We start from the raw sequence: 22950 nt of genomic DNA, 5'->3' as shown, positions 1-22950 counted from the left end.
ACACACACACACACACACACACACACACACACACAGCACCCTCAGTCTCCTCGTTCAGCCAATGGGACGCAGCTGCCCAGACCGCCCCAACCTGCCCGGCCTGCACCAGCCACGTATCATAGTTGCTAACTTTAAACTTATAAACTGAACAAAACCGTACTGGTATGCATTCCATGCATTCCTGGAGATTCTAGCTGTTCCGAGGCACTGTCTCCGCCACGGGTGGCAGCAGCCGCTCTTTCTGCCAGGGCCGCCGGGGTGGTGGGTGCTGCTGATGTGTCTGGTGTTTCCCGAGCCCTGGATCGCGCTCTCCTTGGTACTACTGTTGTCAGGTTGCCAAGGGAACCCACACACTCGTGTGTGTGTGTGTGTGTGTGTGTGTGTGTGTGTGTGTGTGTGTTGTGTGTGTGTGTGCACGCGTTCAGGCCTCTCCTCTGACCCTACTACCCCAAACTGAGCTCGCTCCGCCCTTGGAACTTCTTTTCCCCTCCAAGACTTCAGGGTTGCACAGATGAAGCCCGAGTCTCTAGCACAAGGGGAGAACTGTAGAAGTGAGCACGGGCTTGGCGATCGGCTAGGTACTCCGTGGCTCCTCCGGGAAGCTGGCAGCCTTTTCTCGTGCTAATCGTTGCTGTGGGAGCACTAGGGTGTGACGCTGCATTTCCTGGGCTGCAGAGGCGGTGACTGAGCAGAGGGTGCCGGGTCTAACTTACCGTTGCAGTAGCGTCTAGCATACCCTTACTTTGTGTTCAGTCGTATCTGACTCTTTGTGATCCCATTCGCGGTTTTCTTGGCAAAGATACTGGAAAGGCTTGCCATTTCTTCTGCAGCTCATTTTACAAAAATGGCACTGAGACAAACGAGGTTAAGTGACTTGCCCTGGGTCACACAGCTAGGAAGTGTCTGTGGCTGGATCTGAATTCAGGAAGACTGATCTTCCTGACTCCAAAGCCCAGCACCCTATCCTCGATGTTCTACCACTCCACAAACTGTACGACAATGACTAACATTTATGTAGCACTTTAAGGTTTGCAAAATGCTTTACATGTGTAATCTCTGGATGCCATTATTATTCGCATTTTACAGATGAGGACACCGAGGCTGCATGATTTTCCTTCTAAATGGCTGAGGCAAAATTTGAACTCAGGTCTGTCTGACTCAGAGTGACTATCCATACCACTGTTTGTGACTATCCATACCACTTAGCTGCCAGTATCTAATGTACCTTAGTGTAGAACTGGGAAGGACCTTAGAAGGTATCTAAAATAACTTCCTTTCATTTCACAGCTAAAGAAAATGAATGATTTATCTAAAGTCCTGCAGTCAGACTTTGAACCTAGGTTCTGCAATCACAGAGGTCTTTCCAGTTGGCTATATTCATGTGGTTGGCTCATATTGATGTGGGCTGACAGTGGGCAGTAAGGGTTAGTAATAGGAACGGATCCTCATACTCTGAAATCTTGCATTTCTCCCTAGTTAGCACTAGATAAACATCAACTACAAAATCTGTAGTTTCAGCATTAGCCAAACATGAATTGCAGCTTGTTCAGTTTCCCACTCTGTGTACTGGATCTGGAATATTCTATACTGGGCATCAGCTTTGTGCCTAATCTGTTCTATTAATTACTTATAATGTCCTTAGAAATAATTACCTATTAGTGGTCCTCCATTGTGTCACAACCCCCCCCCCATGTTCTCATTCTAGAAGGGCAGGGAGACCTCTCCCATGTTGACGAATGATGACAAGGTAGACAATGGGGGAACGTGGAACCTGCACTGGGGACTCTGGCATTCTAGAAGAATCCCCTAGTCTTGAGAATGCTCCTTATTCCCTATGGCAACAAATCCTAAAACATGAGTTTGGAAAGGGAGGTGTTAAGCCACCAGATCCTAACAAATATGCCAACCCTGAGCCTCAGGATATGGAAGTTGCCACTCTCCCGCAGAACTGTTACTCCATACTATCAGCTCCAAAGAGGCTACTCTACTAGCATCTCTGATTATCCATCAGCCCTATGGCTACCTGATTAGCCCCCAGATTATTCCACCTGCTATTAGGCCATGAGGCAAAACAAAGACCTCTTCTTCTTCAAATAAAATTCTTGTCTTGCTTCTGGATTGAACGGAGTTTGAGTCTCCCATTCTTGGGGCAAGACCCTGCTACAAACTTGGATGTGATTCTCCCACATCAATATCATAGGATTTACAGCTGCAAAGGATCTTGGTATTCAACTAGGGAAAATATGACACATAACCAATCAACAAAAATTAATTAACTTCTGACACTGTGCTAAACCCTGGGGATACAAAGACAAAAATATACAACAATCACTATGTATGGGGATGGGAGCTGAATGAGGGCATATGGGGGATAAACACCTATGGTTTCATGGGAAGAGGAAACTCCTAGGCTAGGAACACCCTTTGCCAGCATGGTTGCCACCTTCTCTGTAACTTAAAGTCTTATTCTGTTGCCTCAAGTGAAGGGTTAAGTAATTCGCCAAGGGTTACACACCCAGTAAGAATCAGAGGCAGAGATCTGGATTTCAAAGTCCATTTTCTAACTACTACACCACATTGCTCCATAAAACATACATTGGGTATAACAGTGAGGGAGAGCAGTGTATTTAAAAAAGTGTTAGAGGAGCAGGGATATAGTTGAGTTTGAATCCTTCCTCTGACACTTACCAGCTATGTCATCAGATCATAGGACTGGAAAAGATCTTAAAAATCATCTCGTCTACAGGCAGCAAGGCAGCTCAATAGATAGAGAATGAAGCCTGGAAATGGGAAGTCCTGGTTTCAAATCTGGCCTCAAACACTTCCTAGCTGTATCTCCCTAGGTCTGGGGTTCCCAAAATGTTTACACAGAGGGCCAGTTCACTGTCCCTCAGACCATTGGAGGGCCGGACCCTAAAAAAAAAAGCTATGAACAAATCTGTATACTGCTGTTGGGATAGCGGAGGCTGCAGTGCTGGCTGTGATGGACCTGTCACTCCTTGCACAGACCCATCACTGCCATCACCATACCAGGTAGCAGTATACACAGTGCAGAATCCCCTCCCCCAGATCACCACTCACCATGCTGACGTCTTCCATTGTGCAGCCACATAATCCTTTGCATGGCTCCTCGTTCTTGTTCAGTTACTCTCAGAAAAAGGAGTCATGCAAAGGATTATATCACCAGAAGTAGTACTGTATGTGAGCAATGCCGTGCTTTGTGGTGCCACCACATACAATACTCCTCTCACTGACCACCAATGAAAGAGGTGCCCCTTCCAGAAGTGTGGTGGGGGCCAGATAAATGGCCTCAGGGGGCCCCATGTGGCCCACAGGTCGTAGTTTAGGGACCCCTGCCCTAAGCAAATCACAGCCCCAGTTGGCTAGCCCTTACTGTCTATCTTCCTTGGAACCAATTCTAAGATAGAAGGCAAATGTTGTAATTTTTTTTTGTTAAATCATCTAGTCCAAATCCCTTTGTTTTATAAAGTGAGGTACCTGAATCCCAGATATTCTCAGTAATTCCCTCAAGATAATAAAGGAAGTAAATATCAGATCCAGGATTCAAGCTCAGGTCTTCTGGGTTCCAATCTGGTGCTCCTTTCATGACATGAGGCTGCCTCTATCTAATTAAACATATTCATAAAAAATCACCTCTACACCATCTAATGAATATAGTAAGTCTACTTGGAGTGGAACTTAACTTCTACCAGAAAGTATAAACCTCAAGGTACCAAATGTATGAGAGGGTCTGTGTGAGAGTTCTAAGAATGGAGAAATTTGAAATCAAAATGGCTGTTCCACATGTTCAAGGATTTTCTGGATTTGTCTCACCCCCACTCATCTTGAGGCACTGAGTGTAACTTCAGATTATCCCTCTGTAACCTATTACTAGTCATCATCTGTCAGGGTCTCTAAGGCATGCAATACCAAGCTTCACGGATCCAGAAGCCCTGGAAAGATTGTGCAAAAAAAGGAACCTATATCCATAGAATCATAATATCATCAATTTAGTGCCAGAAGATACCTTAGAGAGTAATAAAGCCCTTTCATTTTACAGATGAGAAAACTGAGCTCCAGATAGGTTGTAATTTTCCCAAGATCACCCAGATAGTTAAGTAGCAGAACTGAGATATGAAGCCAAGTTCTCTGACTCCAAATCCAGTGCTCTTTCCACTTTCCTCAGGGCAACACAGAAAGTCTCTGCTTTGGGTTACTATGACTAGAAGCCAAATCCTCTTTTGTCCGCATCTCTAGATAGTTGACTGATGAAAAACGTGAACTCTATCTTCTTCTCTCAATTCCATTGTCCTATTGTCCTATCACCAATCATGACTTGCCAAATCTCAGTCTTGGATTACACCTATCATCATTACTCATATTCACGTTGCTACAACGGAGCTAGACAAAATCAAGAAACCAAGTTAACTGGGTTCACAACAAAGTTATGTTGCATAATTTCAACTGGGTCCTCACTGAAGCAAAGCAATCCTTTCACATCTCTCCAACCAATACCAGACCTTAACTAAAGTGTTTATATTCCAAAACTTTTCCTTGTCCTCATGCCTGTTACCTGGTCCCTTCCCACCAGCCTCTCAGATGAGGACCTCTCCCTTCAAACTTCAATGAAAAAATTGAGTCCATTCATCAGTAGTCCCCTCTTTCCCTTACCTCTCTTCACACATCACTCAGTTATCATCCCCCACTATCTCCTCTATATTCCCTATACCTATTAAGGGTACCATTATCCTTAAAAGCACTCAGGATGGTCATCCTTGACTCCTCACATGCATTTATCCTCCATACTGCCAAATCCTACCAATTCTGTTTTCATGATATGTCTCCTATATCCTCTTTTCTATCAACTCGTATTACCTCTCATTTGGACTACTGCAATACCCTTCTAACTAGTCTCCCTGCTTCATTTCTCTCTTAACTCCCACTCATCCTCCACTCTGCTGTCAAAATGATTTTCCTAAAGGGAAGATCTGACCATTCTTCTCTCTCCCTCCCATTTAACTCAATAAATTCCAATGTCTCCCTGTTATCTCCAGGATCACAATAATGTCTTTTAATATTTACAGCCCTTCAAAATTGGGACACTAATATATTACTGGTGGAGCTGTGAATTGACCCAACCATTCTGGAAGGCAACTTGGAATTTTGCCCAAAGGGTTTTAAAAGAATGAATGCCCTTTGGCCCAGCCATGCCACTCCTAGGGTTTATATCCCAAAGAAATAATAAAAAATGATTGTACAAAAATATTCATAGCCTCACTCTTTGTGGTGGCAAAAAAATTGGGAAATGAGAGTGTTCATCAATTGGGGAATGACTGAAAATTGTGGTTTAAGAAATGATGAACTGCTGGATTTCTATAAAAACTGGGAAAACCTCCATGAATTGACTCAGAGCGAAATGACCAGAACAAGGAGAACATTGTACACAGAAAGTGACATATGTAGCACAGTCAAATGTAATGGACTTTGTTACTAATAACAATGATCCAGGACAATCCCGAGGGACTTATGAGAAAGAATACTATCCACATCCAGAGAGTGGAACTGTAGAAGAAAAACATATGATTTATCAATTGTTTGTACAGGTATATGATTTGGGCTTTTGGTTTTAAAAGACCTTTATAAAAATGAATAATATCAAAATAAGTTTTGTGTAATAAGATGTGGAATTGCTTATCAGCTCTGGAAGTGAGTAGGGAAGAAGGGAGGGAGAGAACAAGAATCATGTAAACATGGAAAAATATTTTAAAATAAATTGAAGAAAAATATTTACAGCCCTTCAAAACCTGACCTCTTCCTACTTTTCCAGCTTTCTTGTATTTTACTCCCTACACAAACTCTGCAATGCAGGTACATTAACCTACTTGCAAGAATATGACACTCCGTTTCCCCAACTCCCCACCTTTGCACTGGCTATCTCCCATGCCTGGAATGCCAATCCTCCTCACCTCTACCTCTTAGCTTCCTTCAATTCTCAGCTCAAATCTCACCTTCTGCAGGTCTTTCATAGTCCTTAATCTCTCTGTTGCCCTGTCCCTCTACTCTCTATATCTTATGTATACCTACATGATAGCTTTCCTTTGAGAATTTGAATTTTGGACAGGACAATAATGTTACTTTCCATTGTATCCCCAGCAGTTAACCTAATGGCTGACACATAGTAGGTTCTTTATTACTTGTCTCATTATCCTATCACCAAGCAAGGCAAGTTATTTAACCCCTCGAAGCATAAATTCCTTCATCTGCAAAACATGAATAAAACCTGTAGTATCTACTTTGAGGAGCAAATGTGAGTTTTGCAAACCTTAGAAGCACTATATAAATGTTGACTATTAGAATCTAGTAAAGTACCTCTTATTCAACAGATGATGTATGTAAATTATCTTTGATGATTTTGATATGCTGTTTTGATGTGCTAGAGGTGTCCTATGTGTGATGAAAATACAGAAGAATGATTATTTAACTGGGACTCAGAGTGATTTGAAGAAACTAATTGTCTTTAGGATCCAGAATAACTTGAAGTAACCAACTGTTTTTGAAAATTACAGCCTCAGGGAAAGCTAGGTAGCTCAGTGGATTGAGAGCCAGATCTGGAGATGGGAGATCCTGGGTTCAGATGTGAACTCAGATCCTTCCTAGCTATGTGAGCAAGGCAAGTCACTTACCCCACCTCTCCCTCCTCTTTGCCTAGCTCTAACTGATCTTTCTCTTTGGAAGCAAAATGCAGTATTGATTCTAAGAGGAAGATAAGGGTCAGAGAAGATAAGATTACAGCCTGGCTAAGATAACCTTGGAAATCAGATCTCTTAGCCTGGACACTAGACTGAGTTTGGTTTTTACCTGCCGCTGGCTCACTCCATATCACTTCTCACAGTCTCTTCAGGATAAGTTAGCCAAAAGTCTTTGTCCTTTTGTGTAAACATGTCTGCTTCCAGATGTGGTATCTCTGGTTCCAGAGCTTCTACCCCTGATCCCAGACTCTCTATCTTTGATGGAGTTTACCACTTGACCTCAACTATAGGACATCTGGCCCTAAGACTCAATGGGTTATTGTACTGCTGAAACCTTGAGACTGAGTCACGTCATATTCAAATTTTTCTGTCTTATGCTAAAACTACATACAGGAGATGTTTTTGTTTCCCCTTACACCAGGGAATCCATTGCCCCTTTTCTGAGAACTCTCTTCCCATACCACCCCAGATCTCTCCCTATAGTGACTCCTTCCAGCCCCTTTCCTACCTCCCTTCTCCAAGGGCCAGCTGTACTTTGAGTGCTTTTTGGTATTACCAGTTTGCTCCCGTGTGCATGTATGTCCTTGTTTAATAAATATTATCTTGATTTTTAAAGGTATATTATCTCTCATTTATTTTATTGTTCTGGGAAAAAGAGACAGGTCTCTAGAGGTTTCAGTGTTCCAGTATATTTGCTTCCCCTTGTGGAGAAAAAAAGGAAGATCCGAGACCTAAATTCTGTAGGGTTATTGCCTCAGTTTACAGAGGAGAGTTATCTTGAAGTTATGGATTCAAAACCAAAGCATTTGACTCCAAATCCAGTGCTCAAGGCTTCCCCAAACTGTGCTTGATTTCAGCTGGTTTCCTGCTAAATACTGAGGAGTAATGGTTCAGTCCATCCTGCGGTGGCATGATTTTGTGGCAGAGTGATGAGTTTGCTAAAAGTTGGGACTATGAAGGTTTTTAAAAAATAAGACAAAGAGGAAAGAAATTGAGAAATGTTTGTCTCTCAAAGGACGTTACGTTCAAGAAGACTCTTAATGTATCTGTAAAGATCATTTTGCTATCTCTAGTCAAATATGTCAATACTTATTTACTCAGTTCATTGTGATTAATGGGTATGAGTGATGCCTTAGGAAAGATATGTAGGTTAAAATGAATTAATCCACTATGTATTAATGATAACATTGCTTTTAGTTGATTTAGAAGGTAGATTTATAATAAATAGAATTATATTTTGTTGTTTAGGCCAGTATTGTCCTGTGGTAGAGATAGAGACTTGCTGTACTACCCCCAAATCCCACTCCTATGATTGTGCTCTGAGAGCTTCTATGTTCCAGAATCCCCAAAGTTTCATCTTTTTCTGTTGTGCTTAATGTTCGTTACATTGTATATGTGCTTGTGGAAAGTCCCAGAGTCCCATTACCTGGTCTCTGCCTAACTTTGGTGCTGTAGAGCGTCTCCTTTGGCCAAATGTTGCCAAAATATGAAAGTTCCATTTCCAATTCTTGACCAGTCATGTATGCTTCCCTTTTCTGGAACTGACCAATGGAAGAATTGTGCCACTTCATTCTGTTTTTAGAACTCCTTCAAATACTAAAAGAATTTCCTCATCAAGTTCAGGTAAGTCTTGGATTTAATTTCTTAGGGAATCACTGGTTTCCCTAATAAATTAAAACCTAAAGATTGCTTCAGTGTCCCTTTGTTGCAGATTGGAATTTAGGGGTCACATTCTTGGTGACTCTGGTGGTATTCAAGGTGCAGACCTCAGGCCCGTTTAGGCTGTCCTTCCCAAGGAATCCCCAATGGAATTTTCACTGACTCTCTGAGGAAGATGGCCCTGGAAGGATAGACTCTCCTTGATCTTATCCACCCAAGTTCTCCAACTGATGGGAAGCCTGTCCAAACTGGAGGTGGTGAGTTTACATTTATTTCTAAATTTATGGCCTTTTAACTTCCCTTTTCAAAGGGGTGCCTAATCTGACTTAGAAAAGGGATTGGCAGCTATTTCCAAATTAAAATGATTATTTCTGTATTCGATTTTTTAGGTAGAAAGGTTTTAGGTGCATAGCCAAGTGAATTTTCAAATTAGAAAAAATGACAAACTGGTAAAAAAAAAACTGTGAACATTTAAAGGTGTATGAGATTTTTTTCTTTTCTTCTTTCTTTAAGAAGAATGTAGCAGTCCAGCTCATATGTATAATGAAGAGGCAAGGATTATGTGTGGGCACATGGCCATTCTGCGCATGGCAATGAACTCTGTTCCCAGCATGGCTAAGGTTAGGGCGCGAAACCTTGCTTCCCCTTTGTCTTACTCACCTGGGATAAAACCCCACCTTCACCTTGTCGTAATTTGCAATTATCCAATGGCAATACACTATGTAACTTATCAATATGTATTGAGAACATTTGCATATAAAAAGGGAGCCCACAGCCATCTGGATCCTTCTCTCAGAGATCTGACAGGATTGCTTAACACTGTCTTTCCACCTTTCTCTCTCCTCTCTATCTCTACCTGAAACCTGGCCTTTGGCCAGGTGTCTCTTTCTTTTCCAATGCTAATACCTAATACTCTCTAATTCCTCCTATTATTCTCTAAATTCATTCTCCTAGCTGAGCTATATCATCCTCTGACCAGTGAGGTGTTAAATTGGGATCTTTGGAGGGGAATAGGCCTTTCAGAGATGTCCAATGATTGGGGCTTGGCTGCGGCTCTATGATATTAATAAGACCTGATCTCTGACTCATTTCTGACATCTTGAACTTGGCTCCAACACATCCTTCGCGGTATCCAAAACTTCTATCCTTTTTCTATCTTCCTACCTTGTAGCTTCTCGTGGGTTCGGGAAGCTATAGAAAGTGTGTGTTTAAAAAAATTTAACTATGTATATTAAGTAAGTTATAACAGTTTCCTTTATAATGGTATCATTTTGTTAGAGATATCTGTGTACAGATTTAGTGCCATACCAATCAAACTCCTAAGAGGGTGTTTTTTGGATCCAGGCAAAGCAAGAACAAAATTTATCTAAAGTCAAAAATTTCAAGGGCTACAATGAAAGCAAGTACAAATGAAGAGAATCTAGCACTACTGCATCTCCAGCTATACTATAAAGTAAAAAAAAGGACTAAAACAATCTGATGCTGGTTATAGAGGAGAAAAATTGAGAATGCAACAGATTAATTAAATTAGACTCAGAAGAAAGCCTGTGTCCCCCTTTGGTATCTCCAGAGATCTATAAATCAATGTGCTCAGAAATTAAGGTTGGTGGCAGCCTAAATGGATCACCTTGAGCTCTCAGAGTCATCTGTTAAAACTGCTTGTTTTAACTTCTTCAGATCCATGAGCTAATGAGCCAGAACTTGTGATTCAAATGTCTGGATTATCTCTGCCATTTGCGAAACTGATCTGGCCACAAGGGATAGTAGTTACCATATACATTAGGTCAGCAGGACTATGGTGGGGAACAAAGACCAAAGGAATTTGAACTCTATGACTCCTCAGCAAGGACTTCTAACCTCTGAAGCCCCAGATATCATTCCAAATGAGGTTTGGGGGCTTTACTGAGAATTTCCAGAGCACCAAAAATTAAATCTCCTAAAGCAGCTCTGGCATCTTTTAAATGGAAGAGCCGCTAAAGCTAGGAGAAAAATTTTTGTTTCATGCAGAACACAAACCCTTAGACAACCAGGGGGAAAACTAGTGCAAGCAGAATTGCTCTGTTTAGACAAAGAAAGAGCTCTGTTACAACTGAGAGAATCTCTCTTGGAAGAGAAGTAATACCTCTTCTATTTAGACAGAACTTTGAGAACTAGACCAATACTATACTAATTAGGCTGAATTACCCAATCTGAAAATTTTCAGGAAATTAGAGCTTAAACAAGTCTCTGACTAATTGAGTGTTAACTGTAGGAAAGGACTCACATTAGGGCTTTATTGAAACTTCTCAGAGGCTTCTGGAATCCCTAGCAAGAGTATTCTTAGAGAAATTCTTTTAGAGTTCCAGGAAAAAGATACTTTACTTCACTAGAGACACCTAGGAAGGGATATAATGGGGTCAAGTGGGAGCATTCCTACAGGATCACCTAAGGTAAATTTCTTAAGTCATGGGAGCAGGGTAACCTCTCTATCCAGCCAGGGATGACAAAGAAAAGAGCCATTTGAAATTTGGAACTATGCCCAAAAGGATTTAAAAGACTGTCTGCCTTTGTTTACCCAAGGAGATCATAAGGAAAAAAGACTTGTACAAAAATATTCGTAGCTGAGCTCTTCATGGTAGCAAAAAATTGGAAAATGAGGGGATGCCCTTCGATTGGAGAATGGTTGAACAAATTGTGATATATGTTGGTGATGGAATACTATTGTGCTCAAAGGAATAATAAAGTGGAAGAATTCCATGCAAACTGGAATGACCTCCAGGAAGTGATGCAGAGTGAAAGGAGCAGAACCAGAAAAACATTGTACACAGAGACTGATACACTGTGGTCTAATTCAATGTAATGGACTTCTCTACCAGCAGCAATGCAATGATCCAGGACAATTCTGAGGGACTTATGAGAAAGAATGCTATCTACATCCAGAGAAAGAACTGTGGGAGCAGAAACATAAAAGAAAAACAATTGCTTAATCACATGGGTTGATGGGGACATGAATGGGGATGTAGACTCTAAATGATCACTCTAGTGCAAATATTAATATGGAAATAGGTCATGATCAATGACTCATGTAAAACCCTGTGGAATTGCTCATTGGCTATGGAAAGGAGAATAGGAGGAGGGGAGGGAAAGAACATGAATCCTGTAATCATGGAAAATTATTCTAAATTAATTAATTAAATAAATAAAATTTTAAAGAGCGATTTGGCTATGTAAGACTTGGTCTGAAATTGCTAAGAACTCAGATGATTTGTTTTGGCCAGTATTTGGAGTTTTTAATTATTCTACATTTAGGAAGTTAAGGCTTTTTATTGATCAGTCTCCAATCCCTGATGTAGATCAAATGAATTATTGGCATTGCTGGAAATTCTATCTGAGGTAAGCCCCTCATTTGCCAACCAATCCTTCACTCTTTATCCTGCTTTATTGGCTTATTTTCCTCACAAGTCTTACTTTCTTCCTTCTGCCACTACTACAAATGAGGAGCAGCCTGCTGGCATGTTCCCTCTTGGAGAAAAGATTACTGGGCTGGACAGAGGGTCCTAACTCTCGTGAGAAGACATCACTCTTTCAGCCCCTCTGACCTCTCCATTTGAAGAAAATATATCTATGAATTTGCTAAAGAGCTTATACTTGTTAGAGCTCAATTTCAGGCCATATTTAAAAGTTGTAATCCCACCTGGTGAGAGATGCAACTGACTTTTAGAAATTTTGTTCTCCCCAGGAGAAAGAATTGCCTTAATAGAAACAGTTTTTCCATGTGTTAGATCCTATAATATCCAGGATGCAAGTATTATTAAAGCTGAATTTTTCAGTTGATCTCTGTCAAGGATCAACTTCAAAAAGAACTGTCCTGGATGGCATAAAAAGAATATAGGTGAGCCAAAGACTATAGCACAGTATTTTTATGAAGGAAGAGACATAGAGACTGGCAGGAAAGAGAGACCCAAGCCAAAAACCCAAACCATTCTAACCCATGTTCAGGTCACAGGCCCTTTCAGTTCTCAAAAAAAAAAAAAAGTGTGAAATGCAAGAGTGCTCTTATTGTCATGAAAAGGGACATCTTTTTGAAAGTGATTAAAGAAAAAACGAGAACAAAAACCAAAGGTTCTGTGATAACCTCACCAAACCACAAGAGCAAAACAGTAATAGATTTTTGGGACCGCTGACACATAAACTAATTAGAAACTAAATTTGTGGGAAAGAATCATTAATTCCTCTACTGAAAATGTCTAAATCATCTTTTTTATGAGTACTTTGATGAGTTTTTAGGATACCAGTTTATAGAGACTGTTTAGAAATAAAACTTTGAAAAGCTTAATGAAAATAAAAATGGCCAGATCCACCAATTTACTTTATAAGAGGAATTTTTAAATGGTTTGAGATTTTAAGTACTGTTTTATTTCAAACAATTCCAAGATACTTTGTTAGTCCCTGAGTCTGAAGTCTTTGTATACCTTTCTATGGAAATGACTTTGACTTTATTGTCGAGTGAAAATTCTTTAAAAGATATATTTTAAAAACTGGACTTAAGAGCAATGACAGATTATTGCAAGGTGGAAGTGTGCTTCCTTTATTATAAGGCATAAAAAGGAAATTTTAGAGCACCCTCATTTCCCAAAGAATTATATAAAAGCAAGTCAAGCTGGAATTTACTTGCCCTTCTGTTGCTTACTGCTTTTAAACGATCAACCTGAGGACACTAAGCAAGCCCTATTATTGGTCCAACACTGTGGCTATAAGACAGAAGGTGAATCCCAAAGTGAACCTAGAGATTTAAAAAACAAACAAACAAACAAAAACAACAACAAAAACTTTGCTTCAGAACCAGGAAGCAACTAAAAAGTAAGTGAAAGTTAATATTTTCCAATAAAATTGTAAAGGCAAAAACCCAGAAGGAATGAATTTAGCCTTTCGGTGATTTGAAAAGAAGTAAAAAGGTTACATCTTTGAGCATCAGAAAATTATAAACTCCATCAGATATCATTTTTTAGTAATAGAGAGATTAGAGTTAGCTCTAATCAATATTCCTGTTAATGCTTTTAATAAAGGCAGATACTTTCACTGGGCTACAAATTAATACTTCTAATACAAATCGTAGTTGGCCATATGACAATAAAGTACATTTTATAAATCACAAAGATAATGATCTGCTGAAAGTGGCATAAAGCCATTAAGGAAGGCTATATCAAGACTATAAATCTTTTTTAAAAACCTGAAGAGATTGTTTAAGTACAATAGCATAAATCGATGAATAACAATGGTTGCTGAAACTTGAAATCCTGGCAGTTTTTGTTAAAATTAGTAATCACACAACTATTGTTGATTTGGTTGAATATAAAAATTAAATCAGTGTAATAAGGATTTCTATTCACCTACAATCAGTAGGAAACTTCTACTTTTTGAGAAGCAAACCTAAAACCCTTAAAAAATATAATAACTTAATAACATACTTACAGAAAGATGCCACAAACTTTAAGAAAACAATTAAAATGTGAAGAAAGTTGTCAAATGTTTGATTTAGAATCCATAATTAGGTAGTAATAAAGAGTAGTAGAGACTCCTCGGGCTGCCAGTATTTGTGGCATCCCTGCACCTGATCAATCCCCCTGGTCATTGCCAAAATAAACTCCTTTGTGAAATAGGTGTATAGGTAGTTCTCTAGCATAAAATTTAACTTTGAGAAGATGTATGACACTTTACAATGAGGAACTAGGAGGGACCTGAAAACTTTGAAATTGTGCCGACTGAGTTGTATTTTGGTTTATTGATTATTACTTATGAAAATTATATGATGGTAATTAGTTTCAAATCCCCCCCCAAGAAAAAGCCTCAAAAGAACTGGAATATTTATAAACATATACTAAATTGTACCAGAAAATTGACTAGAATTAAGAGTAAGTCTGTAGGCAATCATTAAGACAGAGGAGTTAATCCCAATACTATACAAACTATTTGACATAATAAGCAAAGAGGGAATTCAACCAAATTCCTTTTATGACACAAACATGGTACTGATTCCAAAACCAGGCAGGTCAAAAACAGAGAAAGAAAACTATAGACCAATCTCCCTAATGAATATAGATGCAAAAACCTTAAATAGGATACGAGCAAAAAGACTCCAGCAAGTGATCAGAAGAGTCATTCACCATGATCAAGTAGGATTCATACCAGGGATGCAGGGCTGGTTCAATATTAGGAAAACCATCCACATAATTGACCACATCAAAAAGCAAGCCAACAAGAACCACATGATTATCTCAATAGACGCAGAAAAAGCCTTTGATAAAATACAACACCCATTCCTATTAAAAACACTAGAAAGCATAGGAATAGAAGGGTCGTTCCTAAAAATAATAAACAGTATATATCTAAAACCATCATCAAACATCATCTGCAATGGGGATAAACTAGATGCATTCCCAATAAGATCAGGAGTGAAGCAAGGATGTCCATTGTTACCTCTATTATTTAATATTGTGCTAGAAATGCTAACTGTAGCAATTGGAGAAGGAAAAGAAATTGAAAGAATTAAAGTAGGCAATGAGATGCAGATGATATGATGGTATATTCAGAGAATCAACTAAAATGTAATTGAAATAAATAGTTTTAGCAGAGTTGCAGGATATAAAACAAATCTACATAAATCATCAATATTTTCACATATTACCAACAAAGTTCAGCAGCAAGAGATAGAAAGAGAATTCCATTTAAAATAACTCTAGACATTTTAAAATACCTGGTAGTCTACTTGCCAAGACAAACACAGGAATTATATGAACACAATTACAAAATACTTTTCAAACAAATAAACAATTGAAAAATATTAATTGCTCTCAGGCAGGCTAAGTTAATATAATAAAAATGGCTATTCTACCTAAATTAATTTACTTATTCAGTGCCATATCAAACTAACAAAAATTATTTTATAGAAGTAGAAAAAATAATACAAAGTTCATCTGGAAAAATGAAAGGTCAAGAATATTAAGGGATTAGTGGAAAAAAAGAGTGACAGAAGATGGCCTAGCAGAACCAGATCTTAAACTGGTAATGCATTAATTTAAAAAAGAATAATAAAATAATGAATATATAAAGCAGTAATCATCAAAACAATATGGTGCTGGCTAAGAAATAGAATGGTAAATCAATTGAGTAGATGGGAGACACAAAACACAGAAGTAAATGACCTTAGCAATATAGTGTTTGATAAGCCCAAAGATCCCAGCCTTTGGGATAAGAGCTCACTCACTATTTGACAAAAAAAAAAAAAAACAAGCAAAAAACAGCATGGCAGAAACTAGGTATAGACCAGTATCTTACACTCTATACCAAGAAAAGGTCAATGATTTAGACATAAAATGATTGTATTAGCAAATTAGGGGAGCTTGGAATAGTTTGCCTTTTAGAACTATGGAGAAGGGAAGAATTTATGACCAAACAAGAGACAGAGAACATTATGAAACATAAAATGAATAATTTTTATTATATTAAAAGGTTTTGTATAAACAAAGCCAAGGAAACCAAGATTAGAAGGTAAACAACAAACTGGGAAGAAAACATTTACAACAAATTTCTGACAATGGTCTCATTTCTTAAATATAATCAGAACTGAGTCAAATTTATAAAAATACATCATTCCCCAATTGATAAATGGTCAAAGAATATGAACCAGCATTTTCAGATGAAGAAATCAATACTATAAATAATCATGTGATTCTAAATTACTTTTGATTAGAGAAATGCAAATTAAAACAATTCTTAGGTACCACCTGACATTTCTCAGATTGGCCAATATGACAGTAAAGGAAAATGATAAATGTTGGAGGGGATGTGGCAAGATAGTGTTGGCAAAGTTGTAAACTGATCTCACCATTCTGGAGGGCAATTTGGAACTATGTACAAAGGGCTATAAAATTGTGTCTACCCTTTGATTTGCTAATACTAGGTCTGAATCCCAAAGAGATTTTTTAAAGGGGAAAGGACCTACTAGTACAAAAATATTTACAGAAGCTCTTTTTGTGGTGGCAAAAAATTAGAAATTGAGGGAGTGTCCATTAATTGGAGAATGACTGAACAAATTGTGGTATATGATGGTGATGGAATACTATTGTGATGTAAGGAATGAAGAACAAGATTGAAGAAGAACTGGAAAGAACTGCATGAACTGATGCAGAGTGAAATGAGCAGAACCAGGAGAACACTGTACACAGTAACAGCAATATTGTACGATGATCAACTATGAAAACTTGGCTAGTCTCAGCAATGCAATGATCTGGGACAATTCTGAAAGACTTATGACAAAGAATGCTATCCAACTCCAGAGAAAAAACTGAGAGTCAATGCAGATCAAGGGGTCTTGGTTTTATATGAATATTCTCTTATAACAATGACCAATATGGAGATATGTTTTAGATGATAGTACATGTATAATCCAAATCAAATTGTTTACCATCTCCAGTATTGGGGGAGACAGGAGAAAGGAGACAATTTGGATCTTATAATTTTGGAAAACATATGTTGAAAATTGTTACCTTCTGCCAGGGGAAAATAAAATATATTAAACAATAAAACATAATATTAAGGGGCAGTTAGGAAGGGTGTTAGTCAAAATCCACTTGAGGAGGGCAGTTAAAGTGGCTCAGTACACAGGACCTGGACTCAAATATGACCTCAGATACTTCCTAGCTAGGTGACCCTGGGCAAGTCACTTAACTCTGTTTGCCTCAGTTTGCTTATTTTAGAAAGAGCTACAGAAGGAAATTGCAAACTACTCTAGTATCTTTGCAAAGAAAACTAAGAATGGGATCACTGCAAGTCAGACATGACTAAAAGGATTGAACTACCACAATAACAATTGAGGACCCTCCCCAAATAGAGCTGTAATAAGAGATAAAATTATTTAAGAACTATTAAATATTCAATGGGTCATTTTCCTCTAAGTTAACCTCAAGGGAAAATATTTCAGTCTTATTATTTATAAATTCCCTGTGAAGTCAGAAAGTGAGACTAATAACTGAAAAATCAAAATCTAAATATTGTAAGGCACTAGAGAAGGCAGGCTCTGAAACTCTTAAAATACAAGTAGTAAACACTATATAAAATGTTGAAAAAACGGGGTTAAGCTATTTACAAACGGTCAATGTTTAATAAGGCATCTTTTGCTTTAAATTGAAAAATAGCAATAATAACAATAACTCACTGTTAGAAGAGGGTGGCAACATCCTTTTAGAAGATCCTTGTCTGTGAAGTCCCTTTGAACTTTCTACTTGAACTAGGTCTTAAGATATTATCAGGACCTCTCCCAACCAAAAATAGGGAAATATAGAAATTTAGCCAATGCTAGAAGGAGTGAGTTCTATCACGGATTATTTACATGCTATTATAGTAATATTATAGTTAGGAATCAAATTTAAAATCATCATATGGATTACAAATAATAGAGCATGAGTTTTACATCTAAAGTTTTATTTAACAAAAAATAAAATTCTGAGTTTACAGAGAAAAGAAACTTTCCTACTTAAAGTGAGTCTTATCCCAAATAACCTTATTGATAGTAATTCTGGAAAACGCATAGCATTTTGAAGTTATCTCAACAGAAAAGGCAACAGGGATAATTTATGGGGAATGAGAGAAAAATGAGGCCAGGTAAAGTCTAGACACAAAAGGTTTATAGCTCACATTCCCCTATATTCAGTAGAGCTCATTGAATTCCTTAAATTAACATCTAGTATTATTGGAAATTGCAATCTTGGAAAAATCTTTTTTTTTTATTTCCTATTCCTTTGAAGTACCATCAAATTTTTTAAATTCAGTATTTTTATGTATGTGCCTACAGTTGATAAGGTCTATAGGGGATTGATACTACTACATCCTTTCATTATGCTAATAAAATCACAATATCCTCCTGCAAGGTCCTGAAGTGGAATGAGATTTAGATGAAGTGGAATCAGAGTTACATAAAGATAGCTAAAGATGAATGAACATTAATGTGAAATTTTTTGAAATTTTAAAAATTAAATGAAATACACAATTTCAAAAAGCAACAATATATATGACTTTCATAAAATATATATTAATCTATTTTTATGAAGACCTCATGTTCCTTGAAGTTTCAAGTCTAGGTTTGTGGTTTGATGTTTTATAATTTATTCATCATTTCAATTAATTACTTCTCAAGATGTTTTAGAAAAAGGGTTATAGCAGAAATATTTAGGAACCTCTGCAAGTGATCATCATTGTATGAAAACCCACCTTCAAAACTATACCCAACTGAGACCCATTCCAAATTAGGGCCATGAGAAGCACATGAATCACTTGAGACATCTGAAACTCAAATGAATATTAAAAGGATATTGGGAGTAGGCTACTAGAGTAATTTTATTACCTGGAAAACTTGTATATTTTACTATATTAGACTTGGGACATGATGGTAGATCTGTTTATTGCTTTGTATGTGATTTAAGTATTATTCATTCTTATGTTCACACCTGGACACACCATAACACCTAACCTTGCTACAATTTTTTTTCTACTCCTTGTGAGGCAATCTGCTTATTATAAGAGATTTAGGCTGTAAATTTGTATAATTATCCCATTCATCCCAATTCTCAATACCTGTTTGCTTTTACCTGGAATAATCATAAGTAGGCATGCACCTATTTCTTTCAAGGGTGTGACAAGAATCCAACCTTGTTCTCCCAAATTTAACAGCAGAACCTAGCTTCAATTGTTTTTAAGGACTTTGCACTCGTCCTATATGATAAGGATTTCTTGCTAGCATTGCTTAAAGTTGGAATTTGTCAGGAAGAGAGCAACCATCTACTTCTTCAAAGAAGATGCCATAAGATCTCTAGATCAAAGGTTCAGTGGTGCCCACCTGAGCCCAAGAAGCAGATACATGCCATCTTTGGAGCAGCAGGATATTGTCACTAGTGGACTCCATTTTGGGGGGAAATTATGCCTCTCATTGCTTTGACTAAAGATCAGGTTGCTGAACCTCTGCAGCTCGATCCTGAACAAGATTACTTGCTGCCCTCAGTAACCTTAAAGAAGCATTATTGTCTTCTCCTGACCTAGGACTTCCAGATGACCATAAACCTTTCATTCTTTTGGTACATAAGCAAAGAGGGAGGGGTGGCTTTATGGGTCCCAATTCAACCATTAGGGACCACACTGTGTCCTGTGGCTTTTTGTTCAGCTCAATTGTATAGTGTAGCCCCAGGTGCTCTACATTGCCTTTGGGCAGTAGCAGCCACCACCTTCTTAGTGGAGAAAGCATGTGATTTTGTTCTATAAAGTTCCCTAGTGGTATAGTGTCTCCATGAAGTCAAGAGTCTATTGCTACACCACTGTATCCAAGCCTTTTTCTGATCAAGACTTGCTAGGGAAAGAGAAAATCAGTTTAAAATGTTGTTCTACTCTTGCAACACTCCTCCCAGACCTACCTATCTACACTGGGCTTTCTTGTGGTCTTTAACCATTGCACAGTTTGGGCACCTTCATTGCCCTCCAACCAAGCCTGTCACCTTCCTGCTGACAAGAGGGCTCTCATTTATACTGACTCTGTGCACCTGATTCATCTCAGTGCTGGCCACTCCCTCCTCTCTGGCCATTCCTGTATCAAACAATGGCATTTGTTCCCTACAATGATGCTGCAGTGGAGAAGTGGCAACAACAAGACAAGGCTAAACAGGACTCTGGGGTCTAAGTGACTGAGGAAGGCAAGCTGCTCTTCTCCTGGAGTTTCTATTACCAGGTATGCCCTTTTTTGTTCCTAAGGGGATCATTGTGACAAACAAGAGATAACAGATTCAATTAAACAAGGATGGGTTGCTCCAGGCATCCCCTGAATGGTAGTTCACATAACAGCCACTGATCTAACTCACCAGACTTTAAATCAGCATGCATTTTGGGGTCTTAAATTTTGGTTGCTGCCCTTTAGCTTACATTCTTTTTGGACACTTACAGGTAGACTTTTATTAATGTGCCAAGGCAAGTCATTGGCTTGAAGCATTCCCTAATTCTAAAATCACAACTTCCCTTGTTACTAAAATTCCTCTCAAAGCAATTGTGCCTACTCTGGCTCACCTACCCTGACTCTGAGAGAGGGTCTCATGTCACAAGTTCTGCACATTCTCAAGTGTATTCTAATCTTAAGTTCCACTCCCCATTCCATCCTCAGAGTGCTGGCCAAGCTGAGCCTATAACTAAGGAGCCTGAGTCTTGTTGGAAACATAGCCTTTGAAATGGCCTGACATTCTCCCTTTTGACTTGTTTTATCCCCATAGCAGACCAAGGAGGGAATTAAATAGATTACACTATCCACATACTGCATATACATGTTACATATATTATACTATATGATATGTACATATTATGCTACATATTTTTCCAATTTATGAAATGCTGCTTTTTGGACACTTTCCTATAAGTGCAAAATGTACAAAAATCACCCTCCTATAAGCTCAAAAACTTTTTTCTATCATTGCCTAGTGGGGTGATAAATATCTACCCGCACCCCAAAAGGTGGCTTGCAATGTAAATGGTGACTTGTAACATACATGTGATTTGAATGCTATAAGACTTAACCACAAAGAGGAAATTAGCCCTGAATTTAGGAGAAAGCAAGAAATGGATGATGGTGATGGTGAAGAAGTCATTGCAGAACAGATTTTTTAAAACTCTCTCATATATGTACTTGTGCCCCAAAGAATGCTGGAGGCTTTTTCTGTTTAGGTATAAGAAAAAGACTGAAAACCTCTGACAGTATCCAAAGCATCAGTCATAAGACAGGAATTGTTTGGTGGTTGAACTTTAGATCTGAGGCAGGAATATTTTCTTGGACCAATTACTGTGATCCCTCGCCTATGGGGGAGTTCCATTCCAGAGACCCCCTCCATGAAAATCCGTGCAGTAGTGGCATTATGTTTTATATATATATATATATATATATATATATATATATATATATATATATATATATATATATGCTTTCTATATCCTTCCCACTCTCCTATAAACCTTTCCCACGCTCTTATTACCCAACAGTCACTGAGCCAATCAGCGCCAAGAATACAGAACACAGCGCTGTGGTTGTCGCCTTTAATTCCATCAGCCAATCATGTGCTATGATAAGTGTAACTCCTTGGTATAGGTTATGTTTTTTTTTTTTTTAACCAGCAATACTGTGAAGCTGAGGTAGAGGAACCCCATACAGCAAGGGACAACAGCATACTTATGTGGGAAATTTTTCAGGGCCATCACAGGAAATTGTTTCTTCATCTAAAAATGAGTGGATTTTGAATCATTGTAAAACTCCATCATGCCAAGGCTATAGGACTCTCTCTGGGTGTTGGATTTGTCATTTTATTAACACACTTCTGACCCTTAATTAATTTTTCCTTTAATGCAAGGCAGAGCATGCTACAAGTGAGACAGTAATTATTTCTTTTGTTGGGCCATTTGCACCTTTGTCTTTGCTAGATGTACCTAATCCACTTAAAAAACCCAATATCTTCATTCAAGAGGGCATTTTGGAACTATGCCCAAAGGGCCCTAAAAGACTGTCTGCCCTTTAGTCCAGCCATAGCACTGCTGTGTTTGTACCCCAAAGAGACAATAAGGAAAAAGACTTGTACAAGAATATTCATAGCTGCGCTCTTTGTGGTGGCAAAAAAATTGGAAAACGAGGGGATGCCCATCAATTGGAGAATGGCTGAACAAACTGTGGTATCTGTTGGTGATGGAATACTATTGTGCTAAAAGGAATAATAAAGTGGAGGAATTCCATGGAGACTGGAACGACCTCCAGGAAGTGATGCAGAGCGAAAGGAGCAGAACCAGGAAAACATTGCACACAGAGACTGACACACTGTGGTATAATCGAATGTAATGGACTTCTCCATTAGTGGCAATGCAGTGATCCAGGACAATTCTGAGGGACTCGAGAAAGAACATTATCCACATTGAGAGGAAGAACTGTGGAACCAGAGATGCATTAGAAAAATATATGATTGATCATGTAGTGTGATAGGGAGGTGATTGGGATTTTTATGTTAAAGGATCACTTTACTGCAAATATGAATAACATGGAAATGGGTTTTGAACAATGATACTTGTATAACCCAGTGGAATTGCTTTTCAGCTTTGGGAGGGGGGAGCCAAAAAGGGGGGGGTCATGAATCATGTAACCATGGAAAAATATTCTAAATAAAAATAAAAAAACAACCATCTATTTAGTTAGACTATATTTTTCCTGTAGAGATTCTAGTTAATTATCATTCTACTAACGTCACTGAAAGTTTAGTATAAATGGTGCTGTTCCATGAAAAAAGATATGTTTTGAAAATAGGGCAACCGAATCCTGAAATCAGGAACTGAGAGGAAAGTGAGGCAATTGGGGGAGAAACTTGAATGAGAAGTTAGAAATCCCCGTCTTTAGTTTTGTTTGCTGGGAGGGAGAAAACTGATTGTAAACAGAGCAAGAAGCCAATGAAGATGTGAGCACGATGTAAGTATGTAAGATCTTACTGTTTCTGATCTGAATGTA

General features: G+C 38.4%; 1 protein-coding gene across 4 annotated transcripts in view; it reads right to left on the bottom strand.

Moving 5' to 3' along the window:
* Nucleotides 1-19952, bottom strand: part of SPMAP2L (sperm microtubule associated protein 2 like) — a 75973-nt gene extending 56021 nt beyond the window's left edge. The window contains exons 1-2 of one of the 4 annotated variants that reach the window (XM_056802663.1): nucleotides 19847-19952; nucleotides 17602-17700 (exon numbers count right to left, since the gene is read on the bottom strand). In XM_056802663.1, coding sequence (XP_056658641.1) covers nucleotides 17602-17623 — 22 coding nt within the window. In that variant the 5' untranslated portion in view covers nucleotides 17624-17700; nucleotides 19847-19952. Of the gene's footprint in view, nucleotides 1-160; nucleotides 195-17601; nucleotides 17701-19846 lie in introns of those variants that run through there. The other 3 variants (XM_056802660.1, XM_056802661.1, XM_007496408.2) reach the window with 3 other exon arrangements.
* Nucleotides 19953-22950: the final 2998 nt, after the last annotated feature.

Source organism: Monodelphis domestica, chromosome 6 (genome assembly GCF_027887165.1).
Source record: "Monodelphis domestica isolate mMonDom1 chromosome 6, mMonDom1.pri, whole genome shotgun sequence".
In the NCBI taxonomy this organism is placed as follows: Eukaryota; Metazoa; Chordata; class Mammalia; order Didelphimorphia; family Didelphidae; genus Monodelphis; species Monodelphis domestica.
Note: the sequence above shows the minus strand (reverse complement) of the source record. Positions and strands in the feature narration are given on the sequence as shown.